Source organism: Coccinella septempunctata, chromosome 8 (assembly GCF_907165205.1).
Source record: "Coccinella septempunctata chromosome 8, icCocSept1.1, whole genome shotgun sequence".
NCBI classification, from domain to species: domain Eukaryota; kingdom Metazoa; phylum Arthropoda; class Insecta; order Coleoptera; family Coccinellidae; genus Coccinella; species Coccinella septempunctata.
This window is the reverse complement of record NC_058196.1, coordinates 27,612,514-27,638,106: the sequence shown is the minus strand read 5'-3', so window position 1 is coordinate 27,638,106 and position 25,593 is coordinate 27,612,514. Positions and strand designations below refer to the sequence as shown.

At 36.9% G+C, this 25,593-nt stretch overlaps 1 protein-coding gene across 1 annotated transcript in view; it reads left to right on the top strand.

Moving 5' to 3' along the window:
• Positions 1–18,725: 18,725 nt before the first annotated feature.
• LOC123318394 overlaps positions 18,726–25,593 on the top strand; it is a 332,282-nt gene continuing 325,414 nt past the window's right edge. The window contains exon 1 of the mRNA XM_044905003.1: positions 18,726–18,801. Coding sequence (XP_044760938.1) covers positions 18,726–18,801 — 76 coding nt within the window. The remainder of the gene's footprint in view (positions 18,802–25,593) is intronic.

Genomic DNA, 25,593 nt, shown 5'->3' with positions numbered 1-25,593 from the left:
AGGTCAGGTAGGTATGTCAAAAATGTGGATCTTTTCACCGAAACCTGGGACGTCTTTCGTCCCAGGTCCCGTATCGCTATTGGTCGTCTGCTTTTCATGGTCGCCCGAGATCGGATCCTAAATCAACGACGACGAAACGTGGCGTCGTTTATTCCTCTGGTCCGCCATAACGGTTTTATCCTCTTCTTTTCGTATAATGAAAATTGGAATGCCATGGAAAAATTGATGTGGATGTGTAGTTTTGGCCTGAGCCAACAGAGGGAGACTTGATGATCGGAATGGGGCATTCATTTCGAAGATATTAATTGAGGAAAAAACTGATGTTGAATAAAAATTTGTCTTCATCTGATTACCAATTAGATTTTTTATTTGCTTACCTTTAATTCTACTTTATGGGAAAAATCGTCTAGAAATAAAGATCAGATTTCGGAATATAAAATTCTTAAGACATTTTCGAACATTTGTTTCATTATTTTATACAACAGTCCCTCAAAATTTGTCAGTAAATAAATCTGTGAGGTGCGTTCGACCATATTTTATATTCAGATTGGGGGTTATTTGGGATTGCAGTCAAAAACGAATGGATCACTCTTTATTTTATATTAATATAAAAATTTTCATGTTTCTTTTCAATGTATAAGTTACATATTATTTTTATTCAGAAGTATGAGTACATGTATTCAATTTTTTCAGAAAACTTCATCAATATAACTTCAAATGAAGGTATGTGAAAATACCTTAGATTTGTGTAATTTCTATGAACAGGTTGAATAAGAGGTGATTAATAAAAATATTATGGAAAAAATATATTATCCTCCAAAAATTATACCTACTTTTATTGATTTATTTCAAAATTATGGAATTTTATCGAGAAGAGAAAAACGAATTTATATGCAACATTTTACCGAATATATAGGTGTTTTTTATCTCAAGGAATTCAATTTATTATGAGGAGTAGGCGTTAAAAAACATATTTAAAAAAAACGACAAAATTAATGGGAAAATACTTCCGCCTTCATGCCTAAGAACAAATGTTCTTCAGTACTGCATAAATAAAAAAAATATAATATATGAAAATAATTTAATTTATATAGAATTATATTATCATCAAACCTTGTCGAGTGTAATATTTTTTCAAGAAAAATCATCAAAAATGTAACTGAACAAAAAAATACTCAATTTCACTGGAATTTCATACCTAGGAATTGTAGAAATTATTTTACCTACCTTTATAGCCGATCATTTAAAGGAATTACGGAGTAGAGAAAAATCCCCATACATGCAAAAAATTTCCTAGCCAAATTTATCGATATTCCTTAATTTCAAAAATTCACGGATTTAATAAATCAACCTATAATCAAGTATTTATTCCATTTTTCAGAAAATTCGATCATTCATATTAAGAACATTTTTCTGAATTAATATATAGTATTTGATACTGAATTTTACCCCAGTACATTTGACTACTTTGCAGGCAGCTTTATTATTTCAATATTGTGGTTTTTCATATAAAATACCTAGGTTTAAAATAAATATCGGAATCCTTTTCTTTTGGATCCGGAAATGTGGGGGCCTATTATAGGAAGCTATTATTCGATTGGGATTTTTTTTTCTGGAACTAGCACAACAACAATAACAATCATAATAATCAGAAATACCTACAGTAAAATACCAAATTATAATAAGCACTATTTTAGCAATGAAAATATACAATGGATCGTTTTCTTTATTCTCGATAAGGAATTCAATTAAAATCTGGAAATATAGTTTATATTGTCCATTTCGATGATAAGCGACCGGTTGAATCAAACTAAATATTGAAACCTACTATTCCATCGGCATTTGTTGACATCCTCAGTGTTAGAATTGTACCTGGTGAGTCTCAGACAATTTTTCTGACTTTATTATAATATTTTGATGTATTTCTGGGAATTTGATGCTTTATCCAAGGTTATCAGTTGTTAGTCTAGTGATTTTAGATTTTTTTTATCGAAGGATTATAGCAATAAATGTGATTTATACAATAAAAAAGTAAATTCATCGTTTGTAAACATTTTTTCTATTCAGAATCGTTTCGTATATTTTGAGTAAAATTTTTATTTAATCATAAATTATTTTTTTTTTCATTTTTATGGCGTCTTCAAGGACAAGTGTGATCAAACCTATATTTATTTTGCTTTTATTAAATTAATCACTTGTTGTAACAATTCTTTATATCTTAAATGTAATCGTTTACTTTCTGTTGAAATTTAAAACAGATATTGATTTAAATATCAGATAGCAGTTGGTTACTCATCTTTGTATTCAACAGCTTATCAATATGTAGGAGGCTTAGCACATTCTGACTCTTACTCATCGAGTAGAGACCTAAACAATAAAAAAAATTCCTTTTATCCAGCTCTGAAATTCTAGAAGAACCTACTCCAAAATGGAATTTACTTGTATCATCCTGATCGCAGATATACTTGGAACCTAGAAGAATAATTGAATTTCCAAACGAATAAGCCATATAGCTAGCTCTCCTATAGGATTCCCAGCCTTGGAAACTTTTCCTTCGGAATTGAATTACTCCGTATCGGAACAAATTGAAAGCGTTTCATCCGGGGCCATTCGGAAGAGAAGCATTCGCCAGTTTTCGGGTCTGATTTAACTTTTCACATAGTCGGCGTCGGTAGGAGACCGACTCCATAGACGCCATCCAGTTTGTCAGTTCCAGAGGAGAAAAGTTGAAATAATTCAGAGTTTTCGTCTACGAATCGCTACGTCGAATATGAGCCACGTGTTTATAGGAAAACTTCAGAGTAGTTTGTAGGGAGGTCTTAGCTGGGAAATCCTCTGAATAGGTTGGATAAATTGGTTTTCTTTTTGAGGGGTAGGGGGTTAAAAAGGTGAATTTGTACGTAGTCGTAACTTGAGAACCTTTGTTTTTCGTTGACTTCGAAATCCAGACTATTTTCACCTGCAAATAAAATTAAAGTGCAAGAAGATTTGAGTTAAGATCAGCCACGCAACTTAAAAATCACTGGACAGTCAAAATATCGAGATGTGTTGGCAGCACAAACATGAAGGCGCTTTTAACATCTCTGTATACTTACTCTCAGACAAATTTGCTATGATGCTATTGATATACACTTCGCAAAAAAATTAACGCACATTATGGAAATCTCAAATTCATTCTACAACTGAAGGTTTTCTCAATGATAATTATTTTTATCAGAATTATGCATGCATATGTTATCCACTTTCAACGGTTTTCTTCAATACAGATGTTTTTTCCCAGCAGGAATAAAAAAAGATGATATTATCAGATTTTGAATGTATTGGCTCCATTCTAAAGTCAGTTGTTCTCGATCAATTCTAGTGATCAATAGTTATTCTTTCGTTTGATTTTCTACACTCGATCGCTATGCAACGTGAAACACGCAATTTGACCCAAGAGGGATGTGCCCAAGCGGTAGTTTTGCGAGAAGAAGGGTGGACATACACAAGAATTGCAGAAAGGTTTGGAGTTTCCCATACAAGTGTGTCCAGAATGTTGCAGCGATTCAGGGAGGCAGGTATGAATGTCCGAAGACCAGGACAGGGTAGACCACGGGTAACAACTGCCATTCAAGGATGTTACTTGAGAGTTTATTCGTTGAGACAACGGTTTGCAACCGCTCGCCTCCTTCAAATTCAGCTTGAGCAAACTCATGAGGTGCAAATTAGCACTCAGACAATAAGGAATGGCCTCGTGTCGCGTCAAGAGGCCCAGCTCTTACCCCAGCCCATCGAAGAGAGCGTTTGGATTTTGCGAGGGAGCATATCCATTGGGAAGAGGCCGATTGGGAAAGAGTTCTCAGATGAGTCTAGATTCTGCCTCTACCATTGTGATCGACGTTCCCTTGTATACAGACGTCCACATGAAAGATATGCTCAGTGCAATTTCCTGAATACTACTGGTTTCGGGGGAGGATCGATTATGGTATGGGATGGAATATCTTTGACTGCTCGCACAGACCTAGTGGTCGTTGATAATGGAGCTATGAATGCTGATAAGTATAATATATAAGGAACATTCTTGAAGAGCATGTAGTGCCATTTGCCCCATACATTGGTGAAACTTTCATTTTTATGGACGATAATGCCAGACCCCATCGTGCGCGCATCGTTCAGAAGTACCTTGAAGAGGTTGAAGTCTCTCGAATGGAATGGCCAGCAAGAAGTCCAGATCTCAATCCGATTGAGCAGGTTTGGGACAACCTCAATAGAAGGCTGAGAAGTTCAGAAAATCATCCAGCTACTCTTAATGACTTAGGAATCCAACTCGGAGAAATATGGGAAGGATTAGATCAAAACATTTTAAGATCACTCATTTTGAGTATGAATCGTCGTTGCCGAGCTGTAATTAACGCAAGGGGTGGAAATACCAAGTATTAAATCACTTATCAGCATTTCAGTATTTTGAAAACTGTTCATTTCTCTTCTTTCACATAAGATTCGGTGAAATCCATTTCAATTCCATTTAATGTGTCTTGTTTCGTTCAAAACCTTCCCGAGAGAACATAAAAAATAAGTTATAAAGTCAATGTAGAGTTAGCTTTCATTAAAATTGAGATTTTCAGAATGTGCGTTAATTTTTTGCGCAGTGTATTTGTACATTGAAGATGAAAGCTTCATCTCTCGAAATATAGTTGTGAATCAAATTGATTCAAGAAGATCGTGCAAATATCTGGAAATTCCTTGTGATAATAAGGCACTTTGTGTTTGTACACAACATTTATCATCCAGTGTTTGTTTATGGCACCCTGGCTTTGAATTTATGATAAAACTACCATTCCTAGATTAAATCAATAATCTTCTGTTGGCGTCTGGTGCAACAAACTCAAAAATACCCAATCAAACTTCATCATACTCGTAACATGTTAATTTTTGGCCGACCACATCTTGTATTTCCATACGAATGACCCCTTCCCAGTCTTGTCCTCTGTAACTTCCCTTTTGTCTCGACGTGTATACTGCAAGATTGAAAAATGTCATTATGTTTACCGTCTGGACTAGGCCACTCAACCCCCAGTCGCAAGTCGGTCTCCGCCTCTATCGTGGATTACACGGTCCGGGTTTTTCCACTTCCCGGAAATTCAATTACTTATTGGCTTCCATAAACATGCTGCTTTTCCCATATCTTCATGATTATTATTTTATATAAACATTTCGGCACTGCTGAATATTTCAATTGCGAGCTCGATCGGGTCGGTTACCTAAGTCCCCGGCAGTTTTGTCGTTTATTTATAACTCTGTTTTCGTTTCGCCTTTTTGACGTCTCACCGTCGATGTTTTTCCGCGCTCTGAATGACGGAGATGTTTATTTTGAAGTCTTGACAGGAGTTGAGAGAGTGAGGAGTGGGAGAAGGATGAAAATTTTATGTAGATGTAAGAAATATTCCGAAAAAGGTACCATAAATTTAGACGGAAGCTGAGAAATTGTGCAAGAGACTCTAAAATTGTCCATATTTCCATATTCTTCTGGGAAATATTCCCAAAAAGATGGGGTCAGTTAAAAATTCGTCAAGACCAAACGGTTGTGCCGAAATGGATGAAATTCTCAGATTTATCACTACAAGAATTGCTCTTTCAGAATATGTATCACGTTTGGATCTACGATAAATTTCCTTGAAGATAAACGACTCAAAACTTGACCTTCGAAAAATTCCCAAAAAGTTGGGTTCAGCTAAAAATTCCTCAAGACCGAACGGTTCTCCTAAAATGGATGAAATTCTCAGATTTATTACTACAAGAAATGCTCTTTCAGAATATGTATTACGTTCAGATCTACAATAATTTTTTTGGAAGATAAACGACTCGACAGATGACCTTCGAAAGTTTCCCAAAAAGTTGGGTTCAGTTAAAACTTCCTCAAGACCGAACGGTTGTGCCGAGATGGATGAAATTCTCAGATTCATTACTAGAAGAGTTGCTCCTTCAGAATATGTATTACGTTTAGATCTGCGATAATTTTCCTGGAAGACTCGAAAGATGACCTTCGAAAAATTCCCAAAATGTTGGGTTCAGTTAAAACTTCCTCAAGACCGAACGGTTGTGCCGAGATGGATGAAATTCTCAGATTCATTACTAGAAGAGTTGCTCCTTCAGAATATGTATTATGTTTAGATCTGCGATAATTTTCCTGGAAGACTCGAAAGATGACCTTCGAAAAATTCCCAAAATGTTGGGTTCAGTTAAAAATTCTTCAAGACAGAACGGTTATGCCAAAATGGATTAAATTCTCAGATTTATTACTAGATGAGTTGCTCTTTCTGAATATGTATTACGATAATGTGCATTATATTTTGATCTACGCTGATATTTCTGATGCAAAATCCTCAGAAACTCAAATGAAATAATAATAATCAGGGATTAATTAATGGGAAAAAAGCAAACAAATCAGTCAGTGGTAGGAAATAACTGGATATACATATTTTTTCCACTTAAACACAACCTCATCCGTTAATTGCCCTCCTTATCAGCCCATATTTATAGCTAAGAACACATGATAATACTAATTGAATGCCGGATAATCGAGAAAAAACCTGGGATTTGCATAGAAAATGGTCGGATGTCTTTAGTCTTAATAGACCTGCTAAGTTCAATTCCATTCCAATCCTCTTCGTGAAACGCGAGAGTTGAATAGAAATTGGCATTATGTTAATGGCAGAAGTTTCTGTCATCTCTGATAATTGTAATGTCTCACTGAAGCCATTCCTTTGGAAGTGATTGAGAATTGTCTCTGTTTTTATTGTCCGACAACCAGAATGATTTATATGGATTGCATCGCATTATTCAATTGACACAGCAAATTATACATATACTTAGTAATTTTCAAAAGGTAAACCACATTTATCCACATTAATTCACCACAAATGAAGTGAACATAGCGTCGTTATTTCAAGACATGTTTTACAACATGAATAAAGGAATATGGATAGGAAGACTTTGTTTATTTTCCAAGATCCCTATATCTTAAGCCCATCAGCATCAACAATGAGTAGTTTTTGCAAATTTTTAGTTCTTATGTTTTTAAGTTTACTAGCATACACTTAAAGGGTAATTAATGTTTTTGAAGTGCTATCGAAAATTTGTTTTTTTTTATTGTGAAAGATGAAAGATTGAATGAAGTACCAATTACATGTTCATTTACTTTAGTGTAAGGTGATTTTTGTTTCAGATATGCCATGAATTACTACCCCATGTTTTCGATAACAAAAATAAAAATTCGAATTCAATTCATTTCATATCTGTAATAAAAAAGGGTCGATAAAAAGCCCATGAATAACCAAATAAACCAAAGTACATAAGCGACAAAAAGTCAATCCATTTCTAAAAAACCCACCTACACCTAAATTGAAATAAAAATTGATATTCTAGCTTTTTAATTTGTTCTACAAAATGAAAAATACCGAAGATATGATTCAGTTTTTGCTCATTCTGTATCTTGGTCTGAATGAAGCATATTCTTCGGTAACATCTGAAAAATCAACAAGTTTTTTCTCATGGTATTTCTCCTTTCGTCTACCTGAAACAAAATAGTGAATGATTCTTCAAAAATTTCTATAATCTTGCCTATTTTAAAATGAAAATCTGATGGAATTTCTGTGAGCTGAGCAGGTTCTGTTTATTTTTTTTCGTTCTTCCTTCCTGAAAATAAAAAAAGAGTTAATATTCATCATAAAGATAAGAAGACTTTTTTATTCTCATTTACTAATTGACTTATAGATCTCTTGATATTTTAAGGGCGAAAGAAATATTCTCAGATATCAAAAAGTTATATTTGATAAACATAAAAAGTCGAATTCATTTTGATTCAAAATCGTGACAAATTTAAGAAAAATATACCTTTTCCATTGAAAAGAGAGTTTAATCTCTGTGATTAGTATAAATCGTTAAAAAAAATTTATAAATCGGTATAGGGGCAGCCTCGAATCTGGAGCAAAATGGCTGAATTCGAATTTATCGTTAATTAAACGTCTAAAAACACCACAGACTATATCCTTAGTGTCCTCTCTGCGTTATTTATGAAATAATCCCGCATTTAATTGAGAACGAGCATGCAGGTACGGTGAGAATTTTTAATTATGACCTCGTTCGGAGGTATGCCTGTTGAATGTTCGTTAATAAGCGAAATAATTCAACGTTTAAATGGGGGAATTGAGTACTCCAAAGTCCAATTAGATAACTTACTAGGTATGTATGAGATAAGTTTCTTGTTTCTTTCGGTACTTTTGGAATTGGCAATGATATATGTGGAATTCTCACTGGCATCTCCTTGGAATTTCATTTTTTTCAGTGGTGATCCCGTTAGGCCTTGATTTGTTTGAATTAACTGCCGTTATGTATATTCTGAAAATTATTTCATTCGAAAAAATCGCTTGGTGGATTTTCAACACCCTGTATCTTTTCAACCAAGCCTCACTGGAAAAAATGGTAAAGGGAAAAAGTGTTTCTCTTGACCCCAAGAGTCTCCTGTCAAAATATATTTACAAGTCAAAGACTCACTCTGTGTAAGTTTCTAGCATTTATCTGTGTGGATTCGCCAGCAACAAACCATCGTATTAGACGATGGCTCCTAAACGTCCGCTACCTTTTCTCATTCTCGCTTCGACCTGGATTCCTACCGGGCAATTTCCCTCTACCTGTCTCCCCCGTCTCTCACCCTCCCACTATTCCCGTTAGCTGAAATTTACGAAACAACTGAACTACACCCGGAACGAAACAAGTTGAATGTTTCTGTCTCACGATACTGTACACCTTATACGTGCAGCTTTTGTCGCTGATGAAGACGGGGTATGGATTTACCGTTAGCGAATGGGGTAGACACAATGGGGTGAAACGATTTCTCGAATTCCTCCTGCAGCGACGTGCACCGTTATGCTGTACGCTTTCCTATGAAATCTGACACACTTTTATCCCCGTACGTCGTACGTCAGTACCTATGTACAGGGCGAGTCTTTGACTCACACAAATATTTGGATTCTTGAGGTCAGAAGAAACGTTTTTTTTCCATACCATTTTTTCCAATTCGGCCCTGATAAAAAGATATAGCCATTTTAAGTTTTCATGTGAGCTGTGTCACCCCTGGAAAAACAAAGTGATCTTCAGAATAACTATCGCTAAATCTATGGCACTATACACATCTGTGGGTCTTTTAAACAGAGTTGAACGAGGATATATTGAAAAATTCTTAGCCTATCATAGAACCAAACAAAATTTCAATGTCAAAATATTTTATTACTCAACATATTCTCCTCTTAATTGGATACATTTATTACAGCGAACCTGCATCGTCTCTAGACCTTTCAAAAAAAATGTTTCTTCTTGCTCTGCAAACCAGACCTCCACAGCTTTTATTACCTTCTGGTTGGAAGACAATTTACGACCTTTTGAACTTTTTTTCAGTTGAGGAAAGAGATGATAGTCGGATGGAGCCAAATCTGGTGAATAAGGAGGGTGTTCTAGTAATTCAAACCCTAAATCAAGAATTTTTTGCATGGCAACATGAGATTTGTGTGCAGGAGCGTTGTCCTGCAAAAACAAAACACCTTTGGATAGCTTTCCGTTTCTCTTCTCTTTAATTTTTTCCCGTACAGTGGTCATTATGCTAAATAGTAATCAATCATGATTACTCCATGGCAATCCCAAAAAACTGAAGCAAGAACTTTTCCAGCAGATTTTTGGACACGAAACTTCTTAGGTCTTGGAGAACCAGAGTGTCGCCATTCCATCGTTTGTTGCTTTGTTTCTGGATCGTAGAAATTTACCCAAGTCTCATCCATAGTAACAACTCGAAGTCTACATCGTTTTCAAATCGAGCACACATCGAACGCGATGCTTCTACCCTTGTACGTTTTTGGTCAACATTCAAACATTTGGGGATCCATTTCGCAGCAATTTTTCTCACGTCCAAAAACTATACACTGGCACTTCTAATGAGTTATTGTTCGTTGCTATGGTAACGCAATATTTTTTATTCATGGAACTGGCCTAGGCTAACTATATATCAAAACATCCTCGTATTCAGCTGAAGTACCCAATTTTTCAAATTTCACAGATACTTTTTAATTTTTGAACAACAAATTACTCGAAAACGGCGCATTATACGAGAAAATGTAAGGAATGCTTTTATTTTACAAAACGTTCAAATTTTCATTAGATAGCGTCCAACTTAGTATCAAAAGTTGGGTTCTTTAAATTTTTGGTATTTGTATATGACCTAATGACCATAATGAGAAAACCGGAAGACGTGGGTGATATCTTGTGTTCGAAAAAGATTCATCAAATAAATGAAAAACTATATTCTGAAATTCATTTCATTCGATAAAACCGTTTGTGCGATAGATCGAAAATTAACATTTTTTATGTGTTTTCAACAGCTTGTATCTTTCAAACAGAACTAATTCGGAAAAAATGGTATAGGAAAAAATGCTTCTTTCGACCTCAAGAATCTACTGTCGAAATATTTGTAAGATTCAAAGACTCACCCTGTATACATATCCATTCTAGCTTCATTATCAATAATTGAACTGTCTTCAGATACAAACTGAGAGCTTATATTCTGTGGCCAAATTTTTCCTTTCCATTGCAGTCTCCTAGTTCCAAGAGAAGAAATAGTCTTCAACTGGGATACATTTCTGAAAAATTGCGAAAAATCACGGCATAATTTTCTACAGGGTTCGGCATAAATCAAAATGAAAACACAGAAACGCCCCAACTGATTTTTAATAATCCTCTGGCAATACCATTGAGTGATTTTTTTTCAACCCTAACCAGGAGCTCGAGGAAAAATGAATCTTAGCCTATAGTCCTTATTTTTATTTCATTTAGAGTATATATTTTTTATTTTGAGTTATTGGTAGAAGAAGACCTAGCTATGCCGCTGTAGAACTTTATAACAAATTGCCCCTTGCCATCAGATCTTCCAAATCGCTGGGGACATTTCGAACTGGTATACGAGAACATTTAGTTGTGTGATTTTATTGTTAATATTCAATATTTCTAACTTGTGATAAGAAATTTATGTAGCAAATGAACTTATACCTTGTTAATATTTCTGTGAGAACAACTGTATGTTGATTAACAGAATAAACTTTATTATTATTATTATTAAATATCGATTTTATCACAGTCTTAAGCCAAACCTTGTATATTTTCGGAGTGAAATTGAATTACGTAATGATCAAACTGAGTTTGATGAAAAATAGAGATCAATTTCCCAACGTAGATAGTATATCTTGGTTTTTTCATCAATAACTTTGATAATGAGTCAATAACTTTTGAAAATCATGGGTAGGAATATCTATTCCTGAATCCTATCTATTGCTCCATCGAAAAAGTGTTTCTATCACCTCCAATATACGAACTCGAAAATTCTAAGCCTCCTCCACTACTCCAACGCTCCATTGTTCGACCAGCCTTATCTCTGGCAGTCCTTGAATTCTCCCGATCGGATCTAATGAAAGCGGGTTCGATAAAGATATGGACGCAATGAAAACCGGACAGAAATGTGCGCGATACGTGAAACAATGAGCAATAAATTCGGGATTTTATGATTATTCCGAGTTTACGATAGAGGCCATTATTATTTTTCTCTTCATATAACACTTTGCGAAACGGAAAAACTAATGGCCGCGCAGCGCAATATTCGATAACGCAAATTAAAAGTTGCACTCGGACGTCCTGATAAAGCTATCCTGATGGTTCTATACGTAGAGGTGTAGAAATCTGTCGATAAATGATGATTCTTGAAAATTTTATTCGTAATTGGTATCTCAAATACCTGTCGTTTAGTTATTCTTCAAGTCTTTAAGACTTCAAACTAGATCTGCACTAATATAATATATTTTTAAATAGAAATGGAGCCCTGTTTTCCGTTGTAATCGCATCACATAAAAACAGCTGAACCGATTTTATTCATTTCGTTTTTAAAACCTTCCCTATACTTTGAAGTAGGTCTTAACCGGAGAAAACTTCGAAAAAGTTGCTTGAGAAAATAGGTAAAATCAAGAAAACTGAAGGAAATTTAAATTTCGCGCGCAAGTGTATGTTGTGTTGTCCACCCTCCACGAAAAAGTGATTGATACTTGCTGGAGGTTGACAGTTGACCACCTCAATATTGATTTGACGTTCTCAAAGTTTTACAAGTTAAATTCACGTTGAAAAAATAAATCTTCTACCATTTTCAAAGCGACTCGCATTCGCCATGACAATAATAAATAAATCAAGCAATTTTTGTTGCAATTCCTCGTTTCCACGTTCGTATCTTGACTCTTGACTCCATTACGAGGAATAATAAGTCGTAAAAAACGGTGAGCGGAAAAAAAACAACTCAGATCTCTTCTCGGATTCGACGACATTAAGACGTTCCTGAAATATGCACAATTTAAATTCTCCCAAACTCTGAGAATGCACAAACGCCCCACGGCCGTTTGCAACAATAAACCAGAGAATAAACGTCAACCGGTAGCCTCACCATACGATGAAAATATCTTTATGTTTACATCTGCCTGCAGATCGGTGCAATATATGGTCGGGCGCTTGACGGATAACTTTTTTTTCGCGAAAATGCACTTGCCATGCCTCTCATGCGCCATCGTTCGTCGGTGCATTCGGAATGCCACGGTAATTCCGCCGAAATTAACTGCCATTGTTGTCTCCAGATTACGACGGGGCTTGTATGTTATCGCGGCCGATCTGTCCTTATGTTTTATTCGCGTGTGAAAAAGAGCAAAACGCGACTTTTTTTGTCTTTTTTATGGGTAAACTGGGAATTTCCCAACGAGCAGGAGGTTTGGCGTACGTTTCCGTATCCTTGACCCCTTCTTAATTTGAGAAGATGCAGAAGGCAGAACTACCAAATTCCGTTTACAAATTGGATTTTAATGAACCGATGCTTTTGCCGCAATGTTAAACGAAACTAATGTTCTTGTAATTGCTCGTTTGGAAGATTGTTGCCCGAAAAGCAAATGGATCTGTTGGATCTATGAAGCAAATGTTCGCCCTCTGCCTCTTTGATCTTCACAGCAAGAAGCTATGTCCACTTTGAAGCTTACAGCTGTACAGCTCTTACATTCATTGCTGAATCCCGTTACCGGGAATAAATCTACAAAAAAAAAAGGTGCGAACAGACTTGTAATTTCTTAGGGCTAATTGCGACTGTGTGCACTCCTGTGACTGAAGAGACCCAACCGTGATCTGCAGATCCTTCCACACTTTGATCCAGATCTGGCTGCCGTTTCCTTCTCGAGTTTCCATTATAACTGTGTACCAAAGACCTCCACTGTGACCTGTCCAACGCTAGTTGTTCCCAGTTATCATTGGCAGTAACGGATTTTAGGGATTGATCCTTAAACCGCTTATACGGGCCTCCTGGTTTCCGAGCCCCCTCTGTGAATTCGCCATACAGAGCTATTTTGGAGAGTCTTGTCTCTTCGAGTGTGTCTTGCATCCTCAGAATGTGGCCCTCGTTACTTGAGTCTCAATTGTTGTACAACTCGCGCGTTGCAAGACTTCTGCATTAGAAACTCTGTAGAACCATTTGATGTGCATTATCTGTCTTAGATGGCGTTTGTTCAAGCTGTTTAATGTGTCGCCTGTAGGGTGTCAAGCTTTCGCTTCCGTAAAGGAGCGTTGGGAGGACGACTGCTTTGTAAACAACTGTCTTGGTCTTCAGATTGAGGTCGTGATTTTGAAACACTCTGTCTTTTAGCTTCCAGAATGCTCGTGATGCCGAATTGATACGGTTGTGTATTTTGTGTCTAGGTTAGCCCTAGTATTTATGAAGCTTCCCAAGTATTTGAACTGCTCGACCTGTTCTAGAATTTCATTCTCCAGGCTGATATGTGTTTGAAGGCTTTCTGGCGGACATACCAGGATTTTGGTTTTGTCGATATTGAGTCTAAGGCCCAAAGCTTCGTATTATATGTTTTCCAGCATTATCTGTAAATTCTCTGGGCTGCTAGCGATAAGTGCGCAGTCGTCTGCATATTGAAGTTCCTTGATAAACTTTGAACGGGTTGTTTCTCTGAGGCGCTTCAGGTTAAATAGGCCTCCATCGAATGTGAATCCTATTTTAGCACCTCTTTCAGGCTTACAGTTCCATTTTGAAAGACATCTTCATTAAAAACAAAATTTGCTCTTATTTTTCTTTGTGTTCCTTGTGATTGATATCAGAAACCAGAAAGAAAAAACGAAAAGGGAGTAGTAAATAATATTATTATTAGTTTTACAATGGGATTACAGTGTAGGCAATGCCTATAAACTCATAGAAAAAAATGGGGAATATGAAATCCAAATGGTAAACAAAGAATGTGAAAAAAAAATTCTCTCTAGATCTACCAGATCTCAATATCCAGACATCTACGGAGATGCCAACTGTCATAATTGTCTTAAAAGGACACAGACTCACAACAACAATAGAAAATAGAAGGCAAAGCGTTCCACACACAAAAAGTGTTGCCTTTTATCTCGAAACCTCCGATTATATTCGTTCGAAATTGGCAAACTGTCTCCAAAAAAAAAATCAGTCAAGGAATGAATTGCTTGAAACCATCTCTCGAACATTATAAGCCAAATCCTAGGCCTAATAGTGCTTCATTCCTCTTCTACCTCACACTCAAATCTTGGGCTCTCCATTTGAAGTGAAAACGATATTGATCAGTCCAAATTTTTCCAGAAAAATTGAATCCACAATCCAGACACCTGGAAAAACTGAAGAATACACACAATTAATATTTCTTTGTCACTTTCATTGGATTACAGAAATTCCTTGATCCATACAGGCAGGCGTACTAAAATTCAATTATTTCAGTGCCATGCCGCCTCAAATATTCTCAATCAGAGCTGGAACTTCCGCTGCGGCCATTAGTCGAATCCACAAGCATCCACCGGACAATTCGAAAACACAAACTCATCAAGTCGACTCTGCACAATTCCCCGTACGAATTCTGGAGTCCACGGACTGCGTCCAATTCGGTTTTAATCAACAAGACGGGGTACCGTACCGCGCGTCAAAATTTAATTTTCGACAAACGACATCAGAGTCCGACAGACACGCTCGGAACGAATCCGCTCGAAGGGCCAAAATGGCTGCTTCGGCGGTCGTAAACGGGAGGTGAATCGGGATTCCCGCAGAACGACTCGGACGCCGCGCACGCGCCTTGTTCTCCGATTTACCGCCGGCGCGTTTTGTGCGAAGCGAGATCCGGGTGGATCCGTTGTTTGTTGTTTGGCATTGGTAGGAACTTTCTCTTTGCAGGTAAATCTTTGGGTTCATTCTATTCTTTGCTGTTTTATCGGTGACTATTGGTGCTTCTGAAGGAGTAATGGGAGAAGGGTATAATGGAACGGGGCCACAGACAAAACTGTGCTGACTTCTACAGGTTGAGAGAGCTCTTGACATTGATTTTATTAGAGTTGTTCTCTAACTTTTAAGTGGGTATAGTTTTAAATACCTATTACCATGAGTATTTTAGTAAAAAAAAAATGTGAAACATTCATTTGCCCATTCCAAAACAAATAAACACTTATGAATGATTTCCACAATATTTCACCCAAAAGAATTTCAAATTCCAGTCAGTGAGGACTTCACGAAATGAAAAATGAAATAATAAATATGTGTGCCAAGTGAGATTATATGACAAAATGTATTGTGGAATATGTCGTCCCTGAAAAGTGAATTTTGTATACAGGCTTAGTCTTTGACCTGTACAAATATTTTGCCAGTAGATTCTTGAGGTCAGAAGAAACACTTTAGATATAGCCATTTTAAGTTTTCATAATGAGCTGTGCCCTTGGAAAAAAATTACCTTCAGAATAACCATCTAAATCTGTGACACTACGCATCTGTGGATCTTTGAAGAGTTGTGTTCAGCCAAAATACCCAATTTTTCGAATTTCACTGGTATTTTTTATTTTTGAATATGAAATTACTCGAAAACGGCGCATTATAAAAGAAAATAAGAAGAGTACAATTACAAAACGTTCAAATATTCATTAGATAGCCTTCAACTCAGTTTCAAGAGTTGTGTTCTTAGAATTTTTGGTATTTTCATGGTACGTAATGGTCATAATGAGAAAACTGGAAGACGTGGGTGATATCTTGGGTTCTAAAAAGATTAATCATATAAATGAAACACTATATTTCGAACTTCATTTGATTCTATGAAACCATTTGTGATATATAACTAAAAATAAACATTTTTAGGTTTTTCAACAGCCTGTGTCTTTCGAACCGAACCGATTCTGAAAAAATGGCATAATGGCAAAAAAAGAGTGTTTCTTTTAACCTCAATCTACTGTTAAATATTTGTACGAGTCAAAAACTCCCCTTGTATAGATATGTATTTGCCAATATTTGTTGAAGTATGACTCGATTTATCTTAATGTTGTTTCAATCAATCCAATCTTTTTCGAAATATTCACATTTGAATTTTGAACAACGTTGGTTTTGCCGTTCAAACTTAGTGAGCTAATCAATCTATTTTTTCTGCAATTTCGATGATAAATCGTCTGTAAGGTTCTTGCACTGGTTAGTTTCGAAAAATTAAGAAACTATTTTAGTTGTTTCTACCAATTAATGAACTAATTTCAACTTAATTGTTAATAAAAGAAACCAACAGTGATTGCCTAATATATTTTTGTCTGGTGTATGGCAGTTAACAATAATCGTCGAAACCACAAAATAAATTAGTGAAAATTTGATTGATTCACGCAGTATATTTAACGAATCCACCAATTCTGTACAAAATAAAATTCAAATATCTCAAATACTAATGAATTGATTGAAAAAATATTAATTACACTGCGAGCTCAGAATTGAAAGGCCTTTCAAATGAGGTACCACTAACTCTATCTTCCCCATTCAGAATATGAGGGTTGGGGTTGTAACACTAAGGGTTGAAGCGATACGTTTATGAATTTGATCTTAGCACTGCCCCCTGGCATTAAAAATCGACTTGTCCGAGCGTTCTTATGTTTATAACTCGGTTCTGCCGACCTACAGAGCTTCTGTTTCATTCTCAACGTCCCACCCTGTATAGAGGTTGTCGATCTTGCAGAAATGTCGTCTTTTCGGTGCTTTGCCGATAAGACGATACGTCTCCACTCCAAACCAACCATTCAGATCAACCACTCCATCGTAACAACCCCGGTGCTCCCGCATCCCCGTCGACGGCGATTCAATTTTCATAAGAACCCCAATTTTTCCATCTCGTCGATGCTGACACCGATCATACGGCGGAACGTCTGGGTCTCGCCGAATTGTCAATTACGCCCCGGTCGTCGGGCAGCATTCCGCAGACGTCTGGCCCTCGGAGTCGTCGCTGAAACAATGATCTCCATCCGCGAAGTAACGAAGATGAGTTTTCGGGGAATGCACGTCGAAACTGTGCAATTTGTCGTGCACGAGGCGGGTCCGCCGCTTCTGGCGCATCCAGGGCAGCCGAGGTAATGCGGCCGGGTGCCCGTCGGCGGAAAATTGTCGAGGATGGAATGGCAGCAGCGGCAGTTCAGCGAGTGCAACTTCGATTGCTTTCGTTGTACGGGGAGCGTTATGTTATGGATGAGATTTTGGGGAATTTTGTACTGTAATTATGGCACACACGTTTGACGAACGATATTTTAATTTGTATTTACTTATTTCATCGTATTGATGAAAAGTTCGTGTCTCCGTTGATAAACAGCGGTTTGAATCTTTATGTCGCCAGCATTTGCCTGAAAACCACGCGAATTTACGAATAGATTCTTTGAACAGGATGAGGCATATTCTAAGGCGAGTTTCAAAGGCTGAAAAAAAGGCGGAAGTTCGAGGTTCTTCGAAATTTGCTCTCTGCGTAATGCCTTCTGTAACTTTTATTTCATTAGCGATACCAGAATTTCAACGACAGCGTTAGGGAGCTTAGGAAAGTAACAATTTGAAACATTTCAAGTTGATTTATACGAAGTCGTTGGTATAAATACTAACGACTAAAAAGTGAAAGTTCTGAATGTAGTAGACACATAGGTATGAGGAAGAAACCAACCTCTCAACACAATAGCCATGATTCTAGGAAAGCTCGGTCGCCTCCTGTTTCAGGAATAATTTACGATAGTCTATGATGTATGTTTTGGAGCAACTTGAAACGTTCTCATCTCAAACGAACGGCGGAGTTCAAAGGATGACCAGCGAAAGAGTATCGTTTGAAATTTCGCGTTTTATGATGACAGTTACTTGTTAGTTTTACATCTTTGTGATGATACTTATAGACTGAGAAGACCGTTGAAATGATGATTTACCACTCTCTACCTACATTTTTGCTATTCAAAAACGTGAACGATGAAGTTGTAGGTAACAGTGAATTTTCGTCGTAATAAGATCTTCTCCTAATGAAATTCGAGGCGTTTTGATGGTTTTGGACAACCTCGATTGTATTTTGAAGCTGTCTGATGTTTCAAACTGTCAACTTCCTGTTTGAATTGTGGAAATTGAACTGAAATTTTTCATTTTAAGTTACCACCATGGCTCATTTTCGAATTTGGTTGGGTGTGAGAAGAATGTGAAAAAAATTTGAACTGGATGAGAGAATCTTACTAATGAGTACCTACCTACCTGTTGAGTGAAATAGAGAAAACTTTTTTCATAAGCGTTATATACAGAAAAATACACTTCGAAAGGAAAACTAACCAAATATTTAAATGATTGTTTTAAACTTCCACACATGTTAGATAAGTTATATTTACGTATTTTTTTCTTAGGTATCATTCGAGGAAATGATGGTGCTGCTTGTGAGGAAGGTGAGTTGTTTCTGCATTTCAGCATCATTCATGTTCCATTTTGAATAAATATTGATGAGACTGTTTCAGCATCAAGTTAATTAAGTTTTGTGAAAATTTCAACTTCAAAAATAATCGTTATCACGAAAACCTCTGAAACACATGACATTTTTGAAAAACGTTAGAGGGGTGCTTTTCGACAAATCTTCTACTAAAAAACAGAATTGAGAGATATAGGATGTCTCGTGTTTATTTGTGAAAAAGATGACATATTTCAACATGAAATATTTCTATTTGTTGAATTCAATTGAAAATGATTAATGAAAATCTTGTTGAAACTCCAATTGGAATCTATATTTGCAATTTTTTACTTTCACTTATGATGTTTATGAAAACATGGTATAATTTTGGCTTATCTACTTGTGTCCACCTGAATTTCGAAGGAATAATAGAATTTCTTTCTGTCAGTTTTGCCACAAGTGCCTAATATCTTGCATTGGTGAATGCTGCTGCTTTTCAGATTCAGATTTATCATTTTCACTCGAATTAGTTGAAGTCGCTTCACTGATCATTTCATATTTTTACTAAAACTTACGTTTCCCTCTATTGTTAGTGGATATTCTGAGTAAGAATCGGAACCAAATGGCTCAGCAGACGTTCTGTTTACTGAAGAGTCAAAAGGCTTGTTCGTAGAATGGTTTGAAACGGTTGTGAACTGTACAGAGCAAGCGCAAATGGATTTTCGTTACCCTAAAATGGAATTGCGCTTGCTCTGTACAGTTCACAACCGTTTCAAACCACTCTACGAACAAAACTAAAGTAACCTATGGTAAAATGAGACTACCACTTTGTAATGGGAAGGTATAGAAAGAATTTGCAATTCAGTTCAAAGCGGATTGGAAGGGTGATGACGTAAAAGTTGGCAAAGTTAAGTTCAATTGACAGAACTGGGTTCGTTAGCAGTGGCGTATCGATGGACAATAGTAATAGGTAAAGTTAAAAAGAAGATAATTTAAAATATCTTCAACTTTTGTGCCAATACGTGGTTATTATTTAAATTGCACTGCCTGATTATATGATAGTAAAGCCAATGCCAGCTTGTGTGATTTGACGTGTGGAGATACCAAAGGGAGCCTAGTATTTCTGATCTCCTATTGAGCCTTCCTTCTATATTTTCTTAATAATAATTACCTCACTTAGGAAATTAAACGGAGTAAATAGTGCAACTTCGCGATGTCATTTTGTGTTCGTCAGAAAACTTACAAGTATCAGGGAACCACAAGACTGTCGTGTCAGTACGAAACTCAATGGTAAAGCTATTTTGAAATTTCTTTAATCAATATAAGATTTAATATGTCAAAAAACGTCAGGACAAGATTTTTAAAATTCCTCGACTTTTTTCCAAGGCAAGATTTCTTGTCTTGTCGACCCCTATGCAAAAGAGCACCTTTGCTCTGTAATGGTTTCAAATTTACCTTTCGGAAAACTTGTCCGATAAAAACCTCCATGCGGCAAAATATCAACCCGACGTAACAATCCGGGACGGATTAATACCGAGTCCGAATATTAAAACGACCGCTGACCGAAACAGCGGAATAACTTTCTTATTTTAGCGTTGACGTATGCCAATTGACATCTCGCATGGGTGGTCCACAGCCGCGTTTTCGGCATACGGGCGTCGTTAAGGCCGATCCTATATCTCACCGCGTATACGTATTCTGCGGGTATTCGCGATTATTGACTCTGCTCGGAGGCCCATGAAAAGTCCCGATTTATATTCGGCGGGCCCGTCCGCGAGAGGCGTAATTGGCTCCCAACCGGCATACGGCGGGTTCGCGTAACTTCATTAGCCGATCCGATCGGTGTTTGTTATTCTTATACGGCGTCCACATGCCGTCAGATCGAAGAAGTAACGACTGCTCGTCGGCGGATCGATACTAATTTACGCATGTACTGTCGGTATTCGTATGGGGAAAATGGGCTAATAATGAATGCTGCGTCGTTAGTGAAAGTCGTGAACGTAAACAATTAGGATTTATTCGTTGTTAGTTAATAGACTGTTATATTTATTGTTATTGGATCGGCCTCCTGGTGAGACAAGTACCTGAGGAACATTCTAATGTCGCGGTATATAGGCCCCTTCCTATACAGGGTGGTTGGATTTAACGTTGACTCGGCAATTTTCAATAATGTACAGGGCGAGTTTTTGACTCGTCCAAATATTTCAAAAGTGGACGACTTAGGTTCAATTTTCATGATATAGCCATCTTTTGAACAGGGTTGTATTCAGCCAAAGTACCCAAGTTCGAGTTCATAGATACTTTTCAATATTTGAACATCAAATTACTCGGAAACTGTGCATTATACGAGAAAATATGAAGAATACTTTTATTTTAAAAAACGTTCAAATATTCATTTGATGGCATCCATAAATCAGTTTCAAGAGTTGGGTTCTTTGAATTTTTGGTATTTTTATGGTACGTAATGGTCATAATGAGAAAACTGGAAGACGTGGGTGATATCTTGTGTTCGAAAAAGATTCATCGAATGAATGAAAGAATGTATTCCGAAATTCTTGTGAGATAGAACTTAAAATGACATTTTTTATGGTTTTTCAACAGCCTGTATCTTTTAAGCGGAGCCGATTCGGAAAAAATGGCAATAAAAAAAAGTGTTTCTTTTGACCTCGAGAATCTACTGTTAAAATATTTGAACGAGTCAAAGATTCACCCTGTATAATTCGATTCTGCCGATTTAAAGAGCCATTGTTTCATTTTCAAAATGGCCGACTCGGTATGCAAAAGAATTCCTTGCAAATATCATCATTTTTTCTCTCCGAATGACTACCGCATTTTCAAATATCAAGTTGCAGAAATGATTCCTTCCTGCTGCAACGCTCAGTATATTAGTCGCAAAATATTATCTACTGCTTTCCTTACAACCCCCACAGTGGCCTAGAAAAATTCAGGTGCTACTTTGAAGGAGGCCCCTTCCTAGATCTATGTTATTCATGATAAGCTTTTCAAAGACGGATAATGAAGAAAAATTGATGAAAATATTATACAGGATACATTTGAAGGGACGCTTTTTTGCAATTGGAGGTAGAACTGGTCAAAATGAAGCGTTTCACCAGAAATCACCTATACAAAACTTTCAAAATGACAAAGTTGAAAACAAAATTGAAATTGATCGCTGAAATAGGTCTTAATACGACCCTAGATCATTTGTTATCTGAATTATCGCAAAGAAATGGGAAAAAACTCATCTCGTGATGACTGACTCAACCATCAGGTTGAGGATATCGGCCGAATTTTCACCGACACCAACTGACAAAAAAATACTTAGGACCAAGTGTGATAAAATAGAATATTACTTCAAAATTTCACCAATAGTTAAAATTCGTCTAAATTATTCACAGATTTTTCCACAAGGGTAATCACAATCTTCTTTTTGTTCGAACCCACCAACAATTGTCCTAAAATAGGGTGACAATAATAGCACTTTGTCAGCATAAGCACATTCAATAAACTGTCCCAATTTCCTACACCGTTTCCACCCTAAATCTAACGATACAACAATTTTTCAAGTTACCTGATGCAACTAATCAGATAGACTCGGAAGTACTGAACCATTCATTGTCCAACCATATGTTTATGTTTTGTTCCGTTTTTCCGATGTCGTAGTCACCTTCCACAGTCCCGTACTTGATATTTAATGAAGTTAAGTCGAAATTATAGGGGTTGTAGCTCAGCCATCTTGAAAATTTCATATAAAAATGACTTTTATTTTGACGACTTCTACACTCAGTCAGAAAAGCCTCACCTTTGTATTCTTAACAACAAAAATATTTAAATTAAGATATAATAAAGAAAACACGAAAATATGAGAGAGAAAATTTATCGGCAAGAAGTACATATTGATAAAATTTAGTGCTGGGTCCCCTTGCTCCGAGAAGTCTACGGGGGCCTCTGCCACGCCACCTCACCCCCACCTGGAGTAGTCGGCTCCCTAAATCCCCCGAAATAATTCCATCAATCCCGATACGTACGTATGTAACGTCATGTCATCTCCGCGAAGCCGCCACGCCATCGGCATCCCGAAGCGTCAAAACTGCCGCAGCATAGCCGAATCTGTAAGCCCCCCGCCGGCCGCGTAATAAGTAATAAGCCGCCGCCGGTAACCGGGGGCGTAATGGACGTCGGGGGTGGGTTCCAGGTTGACGCGTGTGTCATCCGACCGCAATATTTTTATTACGGCACCAATAAAGTGCGGTACGGATGAGCGGGTGGAAAAAACACATATATATCGGCCACGTCAAGCTGATACGAGCTCGCAAATTCTGGCCGCCGCTAGATACGTGATGTTCCGTCCAAATGGAACCCCGAGGGGGTCCGGTCGGGTCCTTTCGGACGTTAGGGGTTGTATACGAGCGTCGTTCTGGAGCTGAGAAGACGTCGGAGGGGTCCAAGAGTGTACTGCCTTTACCTAGTGGTTATCCATTTTTTTTTAACTTATTTATTTCATTTATAAACAGGGTTTGCAAAATTCGTTGTCTACTGAGGGTATCTCGAGAACTATAAGAGCTAGAAAAAAACTGATGACTCATTCCGAGCTATTTTTTAGAGATACAAAGAATGGTGAAAACCGTAGCCTTCTACGATTATTCGTTTTTGAGTTATTAGCGAAAAATGAGATTTTGAAGATTTCGAAAAATTCTCATAACTTTTTTGTCTTTGAAGTTACAGATCTGAAAATTGAACCTTCTAAGGCACTTTTATACGTAGAATCTACTGACCAATGATTTTTTTCTAAATCAAAAATATCGAATTTAATAAAAGTTTGCATTTAAAAAAAAGTTCGCCTAATGATCCGAAATAGAGAAATATTTTGAGCTTCTCAGTGGATTCTACGTGAAAAAGTGCCTGTGGAAGGTTCTAGTTTCAGATCTGTAACTTCAAAGACAAAAAAGTTATAAGAACTTTTCGAAAACCTAAAAATCTCATTTTTTGCTAATAACTCAAAAACGAAGAATCGTAGGAGGCTACGATTTTCACCATTCTTTGTTTCTCCAGAAAAGAGCTTGGAAATTTGTCATCCCTTTTTTTCTTGCTGGTATAGAGATCTACTTAATAGACAACGAATTTTGCCACCCTGTATAAGGACAAAAGACGCGTACCTAAATTTGGTTCTCTATAGTGGTAGAGCAGAATTTATTTCTATAGCCCAAGAGAAAAATATTAGTGGTTTCCAATTAAATCTTACAAAAAAATGGCACTTTTTCCAAATCACCAACGGCATTCAAATTTCTTCTGCTCTTGGTGAAGGTTGAATTTCTTATCGAAGCGACATAGTTTGTCATTCATTTATTGTTAATGGAATACTTCGATTGATGATTTTTTGATTGAATATATCTCATAATAAAAGAATTTTATGCATGTTGCTCCTGTAAAATTTCATTCGCTAGTTTTCTGAGCAGTCTGTATTGATAATATCAAACTTCATGGAAAACAAATCGATAGGAAGCTCACAAAACGGGCAGATATTCGGATATATACTTCTTCGACGATCTAAGCCATGTATGTCCCTTTTATTGAGGCAGGGAGGCCCTCTCTAGGCAGAATCATACCCGAAACGCGGCCATTCTCCGCCAGTGAGATATGAGAGCCAGGGTTCAGGTAGAACGGAGGTCATAAAGGCACCTATGCTTTCTCCCCGCGTCTTCGCTCCCGAACACCTGGACGAGTTGGTTACGAAGGCGGCAGTATGAATGATGCATACATATCGATGCAACGGAGGTTAAGAGCGGGGCGGACTGGTTCATCGAGGAGTTCGTCGATATTCCCGCGATACATACAGGTAGAATATTCGATCCGATGAGGCTTCCGAGAATGTAACTATAGAAATGCCGGAGTGTCTCGTCCTATAACAACGGAAAACGGAATTCATTAGTAACTCGCTTGCAGCACCAGCGGGTCGGGTAACATGCGAAGAATTCCAGCGATTATTCGCTGGATGATCAAAGAACCTACAAATCGTTGAATGAATAATTAAACAATTCGATTTAATTATAATACTAATACTTCAGAGTTTACACCTATGAGCATGAATGATGGCTCGATCTGAAACTTCGATTTGGAATTATTATAGTTGAGGTGGAATCTATTGGAAATATTGAATTTCTGTACCGTAGATTCGGGTGACTTGGGACGATTGTTGAATTTATTTTGTCATATTTTCAAAACGGTGAACTATTTTTATCTGAGAAAGAGGTTCGAATATGCCTAATGACTCGGACTATCGATTAGAATATATACCATGCTTCAGAAATCGTATATAAATATGAAAAAAATAAAATATACTTGTCCCAAGTCACCCACCGAGTTGGGAGGCTTGGGACACAAGTTAAAAGTTAAAATCCATTGATTTCTCAACTCTCAAATGAATAAGGTGACTTGGGGCGGTGTATAGTTTTGAAAAATTAGAATTTGTGATTATATAGTTGAAATTCGGTGAGGAAATTAAATGATGAACCTCTATTACAGCGAAAGTAAATATATTGCAACTCAAATGTAAAAAAACTAAACAAAACAAGGGAACTTTGATTTCTTTCATTCTTTGGTGATTTCTCTGTGGAAATAACGTAAATAATAATATCCTGCGAAAAATCGGCATATTTCCTGCTGCCAATGCGCCGCTTGTGTCTATTCGGCATTGTCCCAAGTCACCCTATGAAACAACAAAATAAATGAATGAGATCCCTGTTGCCGTTTGATTTTTAAACAACCTTGTTTCATGACATATCTAATATCCCAA